At 53.4% G+C, this 17505-nt stretch overlaps 1 protein-coding gene across 3 annotated transcripts in view; it reads left to right on the forward strand.

Moving 5' to 3' along the window:
- The first annotated feature begins 3108 nt into the window (after nt 1-3108).
- Nucleotides 3109-17505, forward strand: part of CIB4 (calcium and integrin binding family member 4) — a 50136-nt gene continuing 35739 nt past the window's right edge. For all 3 annotated transcript variants that reach the window (XM_047853969.1, XM_047853970.1, XM_047853968.1), the window contains exons 1-3: nt 3109-3198; nt 3608-3642; nt 9996-10092. In XM_047853969.1, coding sequence (XP_047709925.1) covers nt 3145-3198; nt 3608-3642; nt 9996-10092 — 186 coding nt within the window. In that variant the 5' untranslated portion in view covers nt 3109-3144. The remainder of the gene's footprint in view (nt 3199-3607; nt 3643-9995; nt 10093-17505) is intronic.

The raw sequence follows: 17505 nt of genomic DNA on the forward strand, positions 1-17505 counted from the left end.
CAATAGTTGCCGAATGAGTAGCTCATCTAAGCTGCAAAGTATTCTCTAGTTTGTTTTTCTCCTCTTAGCGTGTGTCAACCGGGTGTTAAAGGACACCCCGGACAGTGCCTCACTGCTATTTGCACGGGGGGACTGCGCAAGGCTTGGGAACGAAGCGGCCTTTCTGAGTGTGATCCCACAGCGCCTCCCCCCCCACCCCCAGCCTCCCAGGCCACACTGTGGGAACCCCCCAGGCCACAGCCTCAATGCAGGCTTCGGATCCTCGCTTGCCCATTGGCCAGCTGAGTGACCCCACGGCATCACTGAGCCGCCCCTGTGTCCGCCTTCCCCAGAGTAAAAGGACCCATTCCGTCCCCTGCCAGCCTCACACACATACCAGGCGGAGAAGCTGTTCAAAGGGAGCAGCAGCTCAAAGGACTTTCCAGAAGATGGGATGCAAGTACTGACACCGCCTGCTAAGATATCCTACCCCTTTTCCCCAGGCCCAACTTTTAAAAGTAATGGTATAATTCAACTCTTTATTGAGCACTTAGTAAATTTACAATTTCGTTGTATTCTTTCAATAATCCTCCGAAGTGGGGATTTATTGTTCCCATTGTACAGATGAGTTTAGAATATAGTTTGGTGATTTGCCCGAGGTGACGCAGCTGGCTTAGGTTCTCGACCATGACGTTGTAACAACCACAGAAATGTTACCACCTCCACGAAGACTTCCTGCCCCGCATGGTTTCCACTTCTAAATACCCATAATTCTGCACTATTACCTCTCTGGTGGAATCCACTCAATCTCCCTTGGGGTATGTGTGTGTGTGTGTGTGTGTGTGTGGCAAGTATCTGTTTCTTGAGGGCTGAAATCATTCATTCATCTCTCCCAGGGTCAAGCCGCATACTTGGCACACTGTGGCTACTCCACCTGTGTCCCCAAGTAAATTAAGGACCGGAGGCTCCTGGATTTCTTCCACCAGGCTCCATCTCGGAGGAGGACAGATGAAGAAAAATGAGCAGCTGTATTTCCAGAGATATAAATTAGCTCCATCAGAAAGCCCCTGGGATATTTACCTAGGAGAGCATGTGGAAAGACATGGGCTTGAACCAGGAGACCGACACTGGCACAGTGAGGGCAGACGTGAAGACCCTCCTGGAGGCAGGGCAGGAAACAGGGCTTTGGGAGGACCCTCCTGGCCTTAGCATTGACGGCCTGTGCTGGACTTCTCCACCTTTCCAGATTCACTCTCTACCTGTTCCTCATCCTCACAGGAGAGTAGAGGAAGAAGAGAGAGTGATGTCGGGCTCTTTATTCCGTGTGCATGGGTCAGGGCAGATAACAGCTCTGTGGTTACTAGCCCAGGAATCTGCGCTATCCTGGGTGGTTTCCCTACACCCAGACCTTGCCGTTGTGGTGAGTCCCTTTGTCAGACCCGCTTCAAGTTCTCCTTTTTTAAAATATCGTTTGTTGTCAAGCTAGCTGACAACAGCGTGCACAGTGTGCTCTTGGCTTTGGGGATAGATTCCCATGATTCATCGCTTTACATACGACACCCAGTGCTCATCCCAGCAAGTGCCCTCCTCAATGCGCATCACCCGTTTTCCCTTCTCCCCGCCCCCATCCACCCTCAGTTTGTACTCTGTATTTAAGAGTCTCTTATGGTTTGCCTCCCTCTCTGTTTGAAACTATTTTTTCCCCTTCCCCTCCCCCATGGTCTCCTGTTAAGTTTCTCAAGTTCCACAGATGAGTGAAAACATATGGTATCTGTCTTTCTCTGACTGATTTATTTCACTTAGCATAATACCCTCCAGTTCCATCCACGTTGCTGCAAATGGCAGGATTTCATTCTTTCTCATTGCCAAGTAGTATTCCATTGTATATATAAACCACATCTTTATTCATTCATCAGTTGATGGACATTTGGGCTCTTTCCATAATTTGGCTACTGTTGAAAGTGCTGTTATAAACATTGGAGTACATGTGCCCCTACGAATCAGCACTCCTGTACCCTTTGGGCAAATTCCTAGGAGGGTTATTGCTGGGTCATGGGGTAATCCTATTTAAAAAAATTTTTTTTAATTTAACGTCTATTCATTTTTGAGAGATAGAGACAGAGCATGAGCGGGGAAGGGGCAGAGAGAGGGAGACACAGAATCTGAACCAGGAGAATCTGTGCTGACAACACAGCCCGATGCGGGGCTTGAACTCACGAATTGCGAGATCATGACCGGAGCTGAAGCCGGACGCTCAACCGCCTGAGCCACCCAGGCGCCCCTGGGTAGTTCTATTTTTAATTTCCTCTTCAAGTTATTCTGATTTGAGCGTGCCTTCTATTCCTGAAGGGACCCTGGCTGATGGCGGGGAATGCCCTTTTCTGTGCTCTTGCAGTCATTTCTTGAAGTCGGGGTCTATGCTTATTCATCACTATGTCCCCACACTTGGCACCGTACTTGGGATGTGGTTCTTTTTTTTTTTTTTTTCAACGTTTATTTATTTTTGGGACAGAGAGAGACAGAGCATGAACGGGGGAGGGGCAGAGAGAGAGGGAGACACAGAATCGGAAACAGGCTCCAGGCTCTGAGCCATCAGCCCAGAGCCCGACGCGGGGCTCGAACTCCCGGACCGCGAGATCGTGACCTGGCTGAAGTCGGACGCTCAACCGACTGCGCCACCCAGGCGCCCCTTGGGATGTGGTTCTAATAGCTAACTAAGATTATTGAGCACCTATAATGTGCCAACATTGTTACCTGTATTAACTCAAATAATCCTCACAAGAATCCCACAATTATCACCTTCGTTTTACTGTTGAGGAAAGTAAGATCCAGAGAGGCTGAGTACCTAGCCCAAGGTCACATGTCTTGTCAGCATGTAGCAGAGCTGGGGTTTGAACCCAGCCGGTGTGACTCCTGAGCCAACAGGATGACTCTCAACCCTGCCAGTGGGTTGCCTTCTGGTTGTCGTTTCGGTGTAAGGCGGGTGATGCCTATTAGTCTTGGGAACCCAAAGAATCTGTTTCTTTGCCCACTCAGAGGCTCAATCGAGTAGAATGGGCAGAAGGTGGAATGTAGGTCACCATGGCAACCGGATCACCTGGTCACATTACCTGCTGGGCCCTTGGGGCTGTGGTCCTACTGCAGCATAGAGAAGGGGGGGTTGGCATGGGGCAATGTTTGAGGCACCAGATGCACTGGGAGGACCTGGAAGAATACCAGGTGGGTAGATCGGCCAGGAGATTCTGGGAAGAGCGGGGAGCTTCCCGAAGCAGGTGGAGAGTTTCCCAGGCAAGGATGTGGTGGCCATTGAACCTGCGTCCATGTGAGCCCTGGCCAGTACTCTGAGGCTCCCTCCCCCATTTGTCTCCTGCTCCAGAGCCCAGGGTTTTAGTTGTGGCTTCAATCCTCTCTCCATGTTGTCAGAGCCTGGGGAGGAGAGAAGGGCACCATTTTCTCCTCTGCCACCACTGGGGGCGTCCCCTGCAGAGGGCTGGGGTGCCTCCGTTTCACCAGCTACGGGATGAGAAAATGGGCTTCTCCTTCCCAGTCCCTGAAGCTCCCCATTCCGCAGGGGGCCGGGGTAGGGCCGGACGGAGTGGGCAGGTCATCTCTCTGTGGTTTGTTGTAGGCCCTGACCTTCCTGACCAGGAATGAAATCCTGTGGTGAGTAGAGGGGCCCCTTGCCTCCCCTTGAGCTGAGGTCTCATCCTGGTACAGCCCCGTGCTGGTCCCTGAGTGTGGTTCCTGCCCAGTGCTGTGGAGCCCCGGAGATGAGGCTGGAACAGGGAGGGCAGAGACAGAACCCAGTCAGGAGAGCTGACACCGTGATTCCCAGGGCCCAGCTTGAGTTGAGTGAAACCTCAGGCGTTAAACCACTATGGGATCCAACGCAGGATTTCTTCACATAATCACGGAAGTGGACAGGGCCTCCTCGGGGTGATGGGGGGAAGGAAGAAAGGACTTAGGAAACAGGTCGGAAGCCTGGCTGGATAAACTTGGATGCATTACTGAATCGCTCTAAGCCCAGGCTCCCTCTCCAAGCCTCTCTTCGGGGCCTGGAATGTGCCCTGTGAGGACCCTGGGAGCATAATGGGGAACAGCCCACAGTCCCTCTTGTCATGCGGGTTGCTGTCCAGCAGGGAAGGCTCCGGGCCAAAGACAAGCGTCATGCAGCATGGAGAGGCTGCAGGCGCCCTCCTCATCGGATTGCAGAGAGAGTGACTGGTTTGGTGTGTGAGTGCTCCGTCCGGGCCCAGAAGGTTGACTGGAAGTCCCATGTGACTCCTTCTCTTGCTCTGCCAACCGCTCAGCACCCCTTCCCCAGCCCAGCAGAAGAGAGGTGCTTACCATCTGGACAGAGCCGAGCACACAGGCTCCAGCCTCAGGGCCGCCAGGCCCAGTGATAAGCAGGGACGAGCTCCGGGTCGGCGTTTTTGAGCCCCACTTGTTAGGTATGAATTGGAAGCTGAGGGACACTAGCTATTTGAAGAGAACAATTTAAAGCCTACGTTAAATCATGTCATCATAACATTTCAGAACACCAGAGATAATAAGAGCCTAAAAACCTCTGTAGAGAAAAAAACAGAGACAAAAGACATACAGAGGACCAGGAATCAGAATGGTTTGGGACTTAGAAAGGTTGGAAGACAGCAGCTAAAGACCTTCGGAATTATTATTATTTTTTAAAGCTTTTTTATTTATTTATTGAGAGAGAGAGAGAGAGAGGAGAGAGAGAGAGAGTGAGAGAGCCAGCGGGGGAGGGGCAGAGAGAGGGGGAGGGAGAGAATCCCAAGCAGGCTCCACGCTGTCAGTGCAAAGCCCGATGTGGGGCTCGAACTCACAAACTGTGAGATCGTGACCTGAGCCCAAGTCAAGAGTCAGATACTTAACCAACTGAGCCCCCCAGGTGCCCCAAGACCTTCAAAATTATAAGGAAAAAATCCCAATATAGAATTAAGTCATAGCTAACCTATTAATCAAAAGTGAAGGTGAAGTGACTATTTTTTGACATGCAAATTATTTTTAAGAAGTACCTCTAATGCATGCTGTCTGAGGAAGCTTTTGGAGGACATGCTCCATTAAAACTAGTAAGGAAACTGTGTTACTCTGGTAAACTAGACTGGTATATACAGGGTACTTCCGTTTTTGTAAAACATAAGGTTCTACATGCACATACACACACACAAAGGGAAGATCTCTGGAAGGACACACACAGCGTGCACGCGGCGATCATAGGTTAGCTTGTCGGAGGGGACCCGGAGGACTGGCCCTATCAGTGTTAGTGTCGGTGCCTTGTCTGGAAAGCGAAGGGGCAGCTTTGACACGGACACCCAGTGGCGCTTGCAGTGGCTTAGGAAGCTGATGGCACCGGAGAAAGTGGCCAAGTTCGGCTAGACTAAGCCCCAGTCGCTTTTAGACAGTTTTCCTATGTGGCCTCTGAAGACGTGTTGTGATTTTCCTACTAATGTGACAAAGAAATGCGGCCTGGATGGCAATGCAGTTGGATAGATCAGTGCATTTGAAAAAAAGTATCCAGGACACCACCAGACAGGAGTAACCTCCAGAGGGTGGCTCTGCCTCATCTAGCATGTTCCCACGCTCTTACCTGTGATTTGCATAGGCCATAGAGGCCTGGTCACCAGATCTGCAGGGGATGCACACTGGGAGGGCAGACCACATGTGACAGGCTCTGGTCCTCGAGCCCGCCCCTTCCCTGTGCCAGGCTGCCTGGGCTTGGCCCTCCAGGAAGGGGTCTGTCCACCCTAAGTTTCTAGCCTGTGGGGATTTTCTATCTCATCTCGTTGGTCTTTTAAAGAGAAAGTCCCTTTCAGCCTCAGTTCCAGGTCAGCCCTCCCTGACTTCTGATTGAATTGCTCCCGGAGAAGCCTTCCAGATGTCTCTTTGGGCTCGGTGCACCAGCCCTCGCAGGCTCTTATCTGCAGCTGTGGCTGCGGACTCTGCCTCTGGGGCCTGAGCCGAAGAGGGCACGTGTGGCTTCCTTTTGACCTCCACGGTTGGAGCCCAGGTCGGCCCGCCTCCGTCTGAGCAGTTTGGATTACTCTGTAACCCTCAGTGACCTCTCCTGTCATGACCTTGGGCTGCATGTAGGTCCGCTTTGGGAGCCTGAAGCTTTGCCCCCAGCCCCTGCCATGAGGCCGCTCTTTCCTCTTAGCGCCCCTGAGTGCCCAACACTTTCTAGCCTCCAGGCCCCATCCTGGCCATTAGCGCTGGTCCTCCTGGGGCACCAGAAGGTCAGCAGGCAGAGTGGTTACAAGCTTGCTTCCTTGAAGCCAGAGGCCTGCGTTCGTTCGAGACTCAGCTCTGCCACCTTCTAGCTCTGTGATGTTTCTTACCTTTGCTGAGCCTTTGCTCAACCTGTTCCCACACTTATAAAAAGCATGATATCAAGTCCTGGAACCTAACCCCGCATGGTTGTTATTAGGACAATTAAGTGATCGAATGCATGTCAGGGGGTTAGAGCAGCCCCCGGCACGTGGGTCAGTGTTGACTATGTGGTATAGCTGTTATTTTCATGCTATTATTATCTCTCTCTCTGTCTTTTTTTTTTTCTTTTCCAATGAAGAAACTGGCTCAGAGAAATGAAGTGATTTGCCCAAGCCACACAGCTTGAAAGGAGCAGACCATAAAAGCCACCTTTTCAGGCTAAAGATAGGGCTATTTATAAAATACCTTCAGGCTGTGCTGTTGGGCAAAGAACTATTGACCCCATGGTCCGGGGAGCTGAGCCCAGAGGAAAAGAGTAGATGCGGAGACTGGCAACGGAGCCGTGTTCTCAGTCCTGCCTGGACAAGAGGAACACGAGAGCTCGCGGGACTTAGAGGTCCTGCCCCCTCCCTGGCCTTGAATGAGACCCTCTAGGGGTGGGCCCAGGTCCTTTCACAGAGTCTCCACAGGTTTCTAACGTGGGACCCAGTTGAACACCACTACAGAGGGCCTCAGAGGCAAGGGTGCAGAGAAAGGTACGGAAGCAGCCGTAGGATGCCCGAACTGGAGGGCGCTGGGGGCGGGAGGGATCGTTGAGTCTCTCATTTTACAGAGGGGAAACTGAGGCACAAGAAGGGATTGTGGCAGGTCCAAGGTCCCGCAGAGTGTGAGCTGCAGGGCTGGTCTCCCCTGTCTTGGGGCCTCTGAGCCCGCCGACGGCCCCTCCCCTCGTCTGGGAGGGAGCCACAGCATGGGCTCCTTGATTTCTGGCAGGCTGAATGTGTGAGTTTTTCAAATGGCTTTGACTCTTGAGTCCATTAGTGATTAATTCAGAGTTCCATTTAGAGCCGGCTGATCCATATTTGGAGGAGGAGAACGTTTTGTGGCAGCTGAGATGCAGCCACGATTCATCTGCGGGCAGCCCACCCACTCGGAGGCCTGGGATGGCATGAAATCTGGGCAAGGCCCTCCCCACAGCAGCCCTCCCCGCCAGAAAGCTCTGGGGGGGAGGGCGGGGCCGAGGAACTCACACCTGGGTAGGGGTGGATCCTTGGGGGTGGGGGCTGCACAGCCTGAAGAACCCGCTGTGGGGTTCGGGCCACTCCCGTGGGGAGCCAGGGAGCAGTCCATCCTCGGCGCCCTCCATAATGGCGCAGGACCTCAGAGAATTCTTTTTTTTTTTTTTTAAATGTTTATTTATTTATTTTTGAGAGAGAGAGAGAGAGAGAGAGAGAGAGAGTGCTCACAAGAGGGGGAGGGGCAGAGAGAGAGAGAGGGAAATAGAATCTGAAGCAGGCTTCAGGCTCCAGGCCCCAGGCTCTGAGCTGTCAGTGCAGAGCCTGACGCGGGTCTGGAACTCGCTAACTGTGAGATCATGACCTGAGCTGAAGTCGGAGGCTTCACTCACTGAGCCACCCAGGCGCCCTGGGACCTCAAGAGAATTCTAAAAAATTAGTACAACTTACTGAAAGTCAGTCTGCTTGTTCTCACCTCAGGCCGGAGTTCTAACAGTGACAGTGACAGCTCCTGCCGCCCCCTCCCCCCTGTCCCTTCCCTTCGTGGGCCACTGGGTCCTCCGGGGATGATGGCCTTCCTTTTCTCCTCGATGCCTTTTAGTGTCCCCCGTGCTTTCCTGGAGAATGTTTCCCCTCACCTTTTCCATACCCCGCTTTTCGGCTCCCTCCCGAACTTTCAGAGAAGTGTCTGGTGACAAGTTCAGGGCCCCTTACGAGGCTGATGGAGCCTGTTCTTCGCGAATAGCCATGCACCGGTCTGGCTCCTGTTTTCAGGCCCTTGACATGAGTCAGCACAAGGCCAGTGATGGGGATTAGCTCTCCATCCGGCAGAGTCAGGATTGAAGCCTAGGTCTCTCTACTCAGAGAGGTCAAACAACTTGCTTCAGATCACACAGCTAGTGGGAGAGGGATCAGGGTCCAAATGGGTCCCCCTGACTGATCTGGCAGCCTTCCAGCAGGAAGCGGGGAAACAGATCATACGCTCAGTTGGGGTCTTTGAAGGGACTTTGTAGTGAAGGGACTGCTCTCAGAGGCTGAAGGAAACAGCCAGGGACTAGCGATTACTGCCCCCGAGGCCCACGGCCCAGTCAAGCGCCGGAGCTGAGTGAACATTGGAGGGATCACACAGACACAGACACTACCAGAGCCGGCCAAGGCTGGAAGGGGGAGGGGGACACACCCCACCAGGCTCTCACTACCTCCAGTCTCCCTATGGTGCCTCCCTTGGGTCAAAGCCATCCGGAAGCATCTGGAAGCCAGAGGGCAAGGGCGGTGGGAGGCACCAGAGAGATCAGAGCCGCGCCTGGGCAGCCAGTGGGAAAACAGTAAGAGCACAGACACAGCTGATGTTCTTTCTACTCTCCCACGGCCGGGATCTAAAGGACATTTTCCCAGTCGGTGAGCTGTGAAAACATGAGAGGCCGGATGGGGAGCAGATCCTGGCTGTCAGTTCTCCTGGTGTTGGGCCTCCATTTACCATAATCAGGGCCCTGGGAGGGCCTCTTCTCTACCTGCAAATCCTCACTGGCAAAATCACCCTCTGGAGGCTTCACTTAGTCACATGTCCCTAAATCCCACCAATCAGAGGTTCATTTGGGTCACCAAACCACACACCCCGCAGGTGACAGTGAGGGGCTGTTAGTCACTTTCCCGAGTAGGGATTAACTTGGCCAGATGCTCGCCTCCTAGCGCTCGGCCGAGATGAGAAGCTGGATGGTGGGCAGAAGAGAAGGAAAGGACCAAAGGAGGGTAATTTTGGAGCAGGAAGGATCCTAGGGGAAGAAGAAAGGGCAGGCCCAGGGACCCAGGTCAGGTTAGAGGGCACCCACCATCATGGTCTGGGGCCGAGCTCTGGGAGGCAGGGCACAGCGTGTCTGAGCTGCAGGACGGGAGCACAGACAGGGGTGTGGATGAAGCTTGGGATCTCCTGAGGGCCTACGCAACGCCAAGCTGACCTTTATACACCTCCTCCCGTTTACTCCTCACATATTTGTGAGGGGAGATTGGCCCCACCGTGACAATGAGGAGACTGGGGCTCAGGTGGTGTCAGAACCCTGTTCAGCGTCTCAGAGCTACCAGAGGGCAGAGTCAGGACTTGAACTCAGGTCTGTCTGGCTCTAGAGACCGTTTGTCACCAGCGTGTGTTAACCCCCCACCCCTCACCCCTCGGGCTGGGCAGATGGCTTGGGGTTGCGCGCTGGCTTCCCCAAGGCCCTGCGGGCTTCTCCATCTGCAAGTGAGGGACTGGACCGTGTGACCACAGATGTCCCCTCCAGCTCTGACATTCTATAACGAACACCTGTGGCGTATGTTCCATGCTATAGAGCACACTCACACACCTTTCCTCATGCCCGGCTCATCTTTGCACCCCCTACTGTGTGTTGGGCACCCTGGACTCCTCAAGGATGTTTCTAGAAGGGTGGAATGAAAGGTCTAACTGCCTTTGCTATGTCACTCAATTGTAAGTCCCCTTCCTCCAGAGATCCTGGGGGGACAGAGGCACACGGTCTGCAGTTCATGAGCTGAGCCTGCAGTTCATCATGCCTCTCTTCTTAGCATCCATGACACCTTCCTGAAGCTCTGTCCCCCTGGGAAGCACTACAAGGAGGCGACACTGACCACAGACCAGGTCAGCTCCCTGCCGGCCCTGAGGGTGAGTGCTGGATGGGGGCAGGGGGAGGTGCCACTGGGGGCCACGGAGGGGTGGAGGACACTGGGGGAGGGGAGGGCACTCTGACCGTGGGCCGTCTGGTGGTAACATCTCCAGAGGGGCTCTTGGACCTCCAGGCATGGGCCCAGCAGGGCATGCTTCCCCAGCACTTTTCTTTAAAAAATTTTTTTTAATGTTTATTTATTTCGAGAGAGAGAGGGAGAGACAGAGCACGAGCAGGGGAGGGGCAGAGAGAGAGAGAGGCACAGAATCCAAAGCAGGCTCCAGGCTCTGAGCTGTCAACACAGAGCCCAACGCGGGGCTCGAACTCACAAACGGTGAGATCGTGACCAGAGCCGAAGTCAGACACTTAACCGACTGAGCTACCCAGGCGCCCCCCCCCCCTCCCCACCCAGGACTTTTCATATGAATCTGGCCTCACTTTATCCTTGTATCAGTCTCATAGGCAGGACAGGCATGGCAACAGTCACCATTTCTCGGTGAGGGTCAGAGGTGCACTGGGGCAATGCCATGTGTTCCAGGTCCTATCGGTGAAGGTGGCAGGCCTAGCCGAGGTCCCCCTGGCTCTGCTGACTGATCTTCCAGAGCCTGCTTGTGATTCCCTTTTGAGCCTCAGCTTAAACACCGCACCGCACCCCCCTCCGGCTTCCTGCCGGCCATTTACCTGACGCCCCCTCCCCCACCAGAGGACCCTGCACCAGCCAGCTCTCTCTCCTCTCTTTTATGCCCCACATGAGATAAGCAGGAAGGTCGAGGATCCCCTGCAGAATCATTCGGGCCTAGGGGAAACCAGGGTGCCACCCCGGGTCATTCTCCCAGCCCCTCCTCAGCCCTTCTCTTCTGCTCAGGCTGCCTCACTGGACTAGGGCTTTTCTAGAACGACTGAGAACCTTCTCAGGTTCTTCCCTGAGAAGCCAGGAGCAAGACTTGGAGCCCGGGGACTGTCATCCCAACCTGCCTCTGTCTATCTCCAGGTGTGACTACAGGAAAGAAGGACACGTGCATTTCTGTTCTTGGTCCCTTTATCCTCTCCCCCTGAATTTAGCTGATCCTCCCTGAGTGAGAGCCTGATAGATAAGAGAGGTGGGCCAGATGTTCATATCTTCTCCTAGATTTCCCAGTTTCCTGGGCCAAATCTCATAACTCATACACCCAGTACACACACACACACACACACACACACACACACACATCTTGTGCTTGTAATAGCAGAGTCCTTGTACAAACCACTCCCTGTGCCTCAGTCTCCCCACCTGTGAAATGGGTGGAGTGGTGGGGGTGGCTGGGGGTTGTTTGCACATGCTCCCGAAGGCTCGCTGCATCCCCCCAGGCCGCCCACCACCACCAATCTTTTAAGGACCATCCTTGAGTTTTTTGTTCCTGCTGTGACAAGGCTCTGCCCTTCCCCGCAAAGCACCCGGAAGAGGCCAGAGAGTCACAATAAAAGGGCTCCCCAATCACTTCTAAGATTTTTAATTAAAATTTGTGCAGTGCGTAGCAAGGCAGTGTCGGGTTAACAAATCATGGCGGTGTCAGTTTTCCCGATTTTTCATTCGGATCTCGGCAGAATAATGGTTTGAATTTGTCATTGTGCGACGAGAGCCCGTCTTCTCTTCTGTCTGGAACAGGGCGGGCTCTGAAAGCCGTGGGCGCCTCTTAGAAGAGGGCTGGGGACTCGGGTAGGGTCCTAAGGAGGAGATTGCACAGGTGGAGGGGACACACATTCAACTAGGGCTCTGTAGCATCTCCGAAGCGAGGGAGCTTGTTTTGGGCAGAGACCAAGAAAGAGCACAGAGCTGGGGCTTGACATGGAGGCAGGAACAGAGAAAACAAAGGAGTGAGAAGGGGGGTGAGGGGGGGAGTAGGATGGGGGAGCTGGAGCCGGGGTCTTGGAGAGGAAAGGAGCACAATCCTCAAAAAGGTGAAATAGTTGGAGGATGTGTCTGGCCCAGGCAGACGGGGGCCTGTCCTGGTACCCCCTGCTCGCACACACACCCCCACCCCCTCACCCCCGACACACACACACTTCCAAGTCCCCACCGCCCCCCACGCATCCATGCACACACACGCGTGTGCTCAGACACCCAGACACGTGCTGGCTGGGGCGTGTCTCAGAAGGAGGCTATCCACTCGGGCCCTGGGACCGAATGGGAAACTTGTGCCCTCCGCTCCCCAGATGGGGGACAGTGTCACTCGGGCAGTCTCGGAATATCAGAAGGTGAAGCCTTAAAATCAGGCACCACCAGGGAATCACTGCCAAATGCTCTCTGCCCCGGCTTTACCCCTCAGAAAACTGAAGCCCCAAGAGGGAAACACCTTGCTCGGGCTACGTGACCGCAGAGCCTGGCTGGCTCTGACCCCACTTCCAACCGGGGGCCTCTGCTCTGATCAGGGCTTGGCTCAGTGCTGACTGAGCTCTGGGTCTGCAAGGCGCCCTGGGGGCACAGGGGGAGCGCCTGGCAAAGACCAGCCATGGAGGGCCGGCTTGGAGAGTGAGGGGTGACGCGTGGGCTGGCACTCCACGTGGCCCCAGAGCACCCTAGACGGGCCTGGGGGCTCTGTCCTGAGCCCCAGAGGAACGCACGCCACACTGGCATCAGAGGGCCGGGTCAGGGCCCGGCTCCATCACTCCACATGTGCCGTCTCCCTCTAAGCATGAATCCCTGTCTGCAAAACAATGTGTCTGCCCTCTGCTGTGTAACAAGTGCAGGGATGAGCCACAGTCCTCCGCACCCTCCATTTTTTCCCCCTTGTCCGCTGCTCTCTTCCGTCTCCGGGGCAGGGAGCCAGGTGAAGGGTGAGAGACTGCAAAGCTTGAGAACAGAGGAGGGGCAGAAGGGTGGCCTGGGGTCTGCGTCCCACGGTGGTGGGAGGGCTGTGGGGGTGTGTGCAGGCAGCCGCTGCCCCCAGGGAGCACCAGCCCAGGCCGCCTCTGGAGCGCCAGACCCCCAGGCACTTTACTGGACAGTGACTGGGAACTGAGACGGGATCTTGGGACCAGACTTCTTTAATTTTACTTATCTCTTCCCTCTGAATGGCCATCGCTTTACTCCATTGTACAAATACAAACCAGATTGTTGTAGAAAAACCGGAAAACAGGGGCGCCTGGGTGGCTCAGTTGGTTAAGCGTCCGACTTCAGCTCAGGTCACGATTTCACGGTCCGTGAGTTCGAGCCCCGTGTCAGGCTCTGGGCTGATGGCTCAGAGCCTGGAGCCTGTTTCCGATTCTGTGTCTCCCTCTCTCTCTGCCCCTCCCCCGTTCATGCTCTGTCTCTCTCTGTCTCAAAAATAAATAAAACGTTAAAAAAAAAAAGAACCCAGAAAACAGAAAAGTCAAAATGCAATACAAAATGTCAGGGTAGCTCACCTTAAGGGATGACAATCATGACTCTTTTGCCTTATTTCCTTTCAGATTTTTTTCTAAGCAGATATGTGAAGTGTTTATTGGGATCCTCTGGACTTTTTTGCATGGTTCCCCGCACCCCCCCTCCCCATGTTGGTTTCTTTGTTCCTTTTCCAGCTGGTTCTGAACAGCCAGAACGATCTCACACATTTGGGACACCCGACCACTGCTGCTGGGTTAGAACTCACTTGCTAGTTAAGTGATCTGAGGCCAGTCACTTCCCAAGGGGAATGATTCAGGGTGTGAGGAAGCAAATAGACCCCAAGCAAAGGAGACTGGGCGGGAGGGGTGCCGCGTGGAGAGCCCGTTTTCCAAAGCAGGTGAGAGGCCTGGCTCTAGGTGCTCCCAGGCATAGACCTGGGTCCAAGGATGCAGGTGTCGTGACAGTATGAGGAAGCGCTTTCTAATCAGTAGAGCTGCATGCAGAGGGCACGCGTTCCCTGTCACTGAAGGGTGTGAAGCGGGGCCAGACAAGCCTGTGGCCGGGGTGTTCCCTCCTCACCTCCCGAGCCTGGGGCTCTGGCCCTGGAACTCGTTCTTGCTGTCTTCTGTGTCCACCTCCATAGTACGTCCCAGACTTTGGATGTTCAGTGTCCGATAAAACTCCCCCCACCCCCACCCCACCCCCCCCAATTTTTTTTTCTCTTTTTGAGAAAGAACCATTAGAGACGCCAGCTTTCCAATTTGGCCAAGTAAGGACATTTACAAACGATGGGATCCACCATCACCATCATTTCATTTTTTAAGCGTGTTCATTCTAGATCAAAAATATAAGAAGGATCTAATCCCAGAAGCAAGAACAGTTCTTCCCGTACACATCTTTTTTTTTATGCTTCTTTTTCTACGTTTGCTCCTGGTCATTAAGCACTTCGTCACCGGTCATCACTGGTCCTCAGACTAGCTTTTGGGGATCGAGGACCAAATTGCCCTCCAGGTCTTTCCAATCTTGGTCGCAGAGGGAGGCTCGCTTCCCGAAATGAGCAAGGAGAGGCTTGCTGGGGGGTGAGGGCCCGAGTGTCCCTGGGTCCTCAGGGCCCAAGGATGGGAGCAGTCTGACTCACACTGCCCAGAACACATCTCTGGAAAAGGCTGTGAGAATTGGGCCCCAGGGAGCTCCGGGTACAGCTATAACTTGGCTCAGGGGCTTGAGTGGTCTGGGAAGAAAGTTCTGTTTTCTTAACTTGGATTCACTGGTGGAAAAAGTGGGTTGGTTAATATTGGGAAGGGTCTGCCCATCAACAGATGAACAAGGCGAGAGAGTTGCCTGGGCAGCCGAGGGCCGCGGGGCGGGGAGGGGGGAACCCTGAGGACGGGGACACAGTGGCTCTTTTCCACTCAGAAGTTTCTGTTTTCTCTTTGCGGCTTTCTTTGGTGTATTTGAAAGCGAATTAGCTCAATGTTTCTGTTCTTGTAAATAACCATCTTGCTTTCTGTAAACTTGGATGAGTAGTGGCACAGTGTGACCCAGGTTTCTGGTTTCCGGGCCCAGGATGGCGGGTGGAAGGACCTGTGGGAGATCCTGGGGTCTCAGAGCTCGCACACTGAAGGGGCCACCACGCTGCTCTCGGGCCTCTTCCTGCCTCCCCCTCCGGGGTTCCTGACGGCAGGTGGGGTGTGTGCACAGCCTGGCCTCTTCTGCATTTGCCTCCAGCATCAACTCTGCACTGTAAGCACAGAGAGGTTAGGAAACCTGCCCGAGGTAGCAGGAGCCCCTGTGGGTGTGGCTCCTAAGGTTCCAGCTCCGTGTCAGTTTCTGTCTGTCCCCAGTTTCTCTGAACCTTTCTGATGCCCACTTAGAGGCTGGGCCTATCCACTTCAAATACTTTGCAAAGAACCCACTCCCAAGGCTTTCAGCAAACGAAGAGTCCTCATACTTATTCAGACTTTGGAGAAACTACCAGGGTAGCAGGGGGGCAGGAATGGGAGTGTATTTTTTTTATTTAAAAGGGTTTTTTTTTTTTAAGTTTTCAAATCAAAATTGTTTATGCACGCCAAGAGTCAAGTTGCCCTACAAGGGTTACCCTCATTTTCCTTTTCTGGAAGCAAACATTTGCAGCTCTCAGCTGATTCTTGGCTCTTGCCTCCCTATCCCTGGAGAGGGCTCTTGTATGGCCCCCTCTTCATACCTCGGCCTTTGGCCTCCTAGAGAAGAGGCTTAGCGCTTCCCTCCCCCATGTCCATCCCCCACCGCGCTCCTATCCCCCCCCCCACTCCCAGTGTAGGTATATAAATGTTTCGATTGGATCAGGATTCAGTGTATACGTTGTTATGACTCCATATGCTACTCAGAGCTGAGCCAGGAAATCGGCTATGGTTACTTTTCCCTTTCTGCACGTTTTTTGTTTTTGTCTTTCCTGGATGTAATCATTGCTTTTGATTATGCTTCTACGTACTTATCATTAAGTTCACACTAAACCTCTGCCAATCACCTGAAAGTCTCCCCTAAGGCTTTCAGGAGTGAGATGCTTTCTGTACATTCCATTTTCTTTTTTTTTTTTTTCTTTTTTAAACTTATTTATTTATTTTGAGAAAGAGAATGAGCCGGGGAGGGGCAGAGAGAGAGATGGGGACAGAGGATCTGACGCAGACTCTGTGCTGACAGTAGAGAGCGCGATGCGGGACTCGAACTCACGAACCATGAGCGTGAAGTCAGATGCTCAACCAACTGAGCCACCCAGGCGCCCCTGTACGGTCCATTTTCTTGGCTAAATTTCTCTCCGTGTACTCCCTTGTTTTGGTGACGCACATCCCCTAGTAGCTTCCTCCTAAAAGGTTCACGGAGGTAAACATCTTGCCACCATACCTACACCTGACCCAGGTGATAATGTCTTTATTCTCCCCTCACACTTGATGGAGCGTTTACACGGAATTGAACTACAGGCTGGTTGTCAGTTTTCCTTGGAATTGGAAAAGCAGCACTGGGGTGCATTTTAGCTTTCGCTGTTGTTACTGAGAAGTCCAAAGCCTTTCCATTTCCCGATTTTTTTTTTTTTTTTGGTAACTTGAGTTTTTCTTTCTGGAAACTTTGTCAGCTCTTCTCTTCGGCCCCAGTATTCTGAAATTCCCAGTGACGTGAGTTGGCGTGGGCCTTTCTGTCCGTGTACAGGAAACAGAGGACCCGTTCGGTCTGGAAACTGTCGTTAAGGTCTAGGATGTTGACGCAACGTCTTATCCTATCTTTTCTCCACGGTGCTTTCTCCCCCGGCTTCTTTGGGTCTCCAGCTTTGTGTCAGAGGCCTTCCTTGGCTATCTGGAAATCGTCTGCTCATAATGAAGAGTGGGGCCAAAGCCGGAGTCCCTGCGTGGGCTTTCGATGGGGAGCTTTCCTGGAGGGTGAGCCGAGGGGGGCTATTTCTTGAGGTCTCCCTAGAGAGGATGGGGGTAAAGTTCTGCAGAGAGGGCTACCGGGGTCTCAGACTTCAGCACACGTATATTTATTTGATCCCCGGGTCTCAATGTGGCTGACATCGCCGGTGCAGAAAGCCTCTATTAAGTCTCTCCCGAGAACACCTTTCCCGGTGTTGTGCAGGGGCTGGGAGGGCCAGCCACCCGGCATCGAGTGGAGGGTTCTAGAACTCCAGTGCTTTCAACATCTTCAATCGATCTTCCTTTCCCGACCTCTATGAATTTCCAGTGCGGCCAGGTGCTTCCGGCTCCAGAGCCTTCCAAGGGTCCTGGGATGCAGAGCAGGCTGCTAGCTGTTCTCGCTGTGGGGTCAGGGATGGGCTCTCATGTCTGCCGGGTCAGTTACCAATCCTGTTCCCACCTGCTTCCTGTGTGTGTCAAGGCGCTGCTCTTCTCTCGTGTTCTCTCCATTTCTGTGGGTGATGCCTCTAAAAACTCCCTTTCCTAGTAGTTTTCGTGGGTGTCAGAGAGAGTGAAAATAGATGCAGGCGTTCAGCCCGTCATCTTTACCCAGGAATAACACCTGCGTTCCTGACGTTCAGGAAAGCTTTACAAAGACAGCCTCTCCTCACTGTTGCTGTCTCAGA

The sequence above is a fragment of the Prionailurus viverrinus genome, chromosome A3, assembly GCF_022837055.1.
Source record: "Prionailurus viverrinus isolate Anna chromosome A3, UM_Priviv_1.0, whole genome shotgun sequence".
NCBI lineage: Eukaryota > Metazoa > Chordata > Mammalia > Carnivora > Felidae > Prionailurus > Prionailurus viverrinus.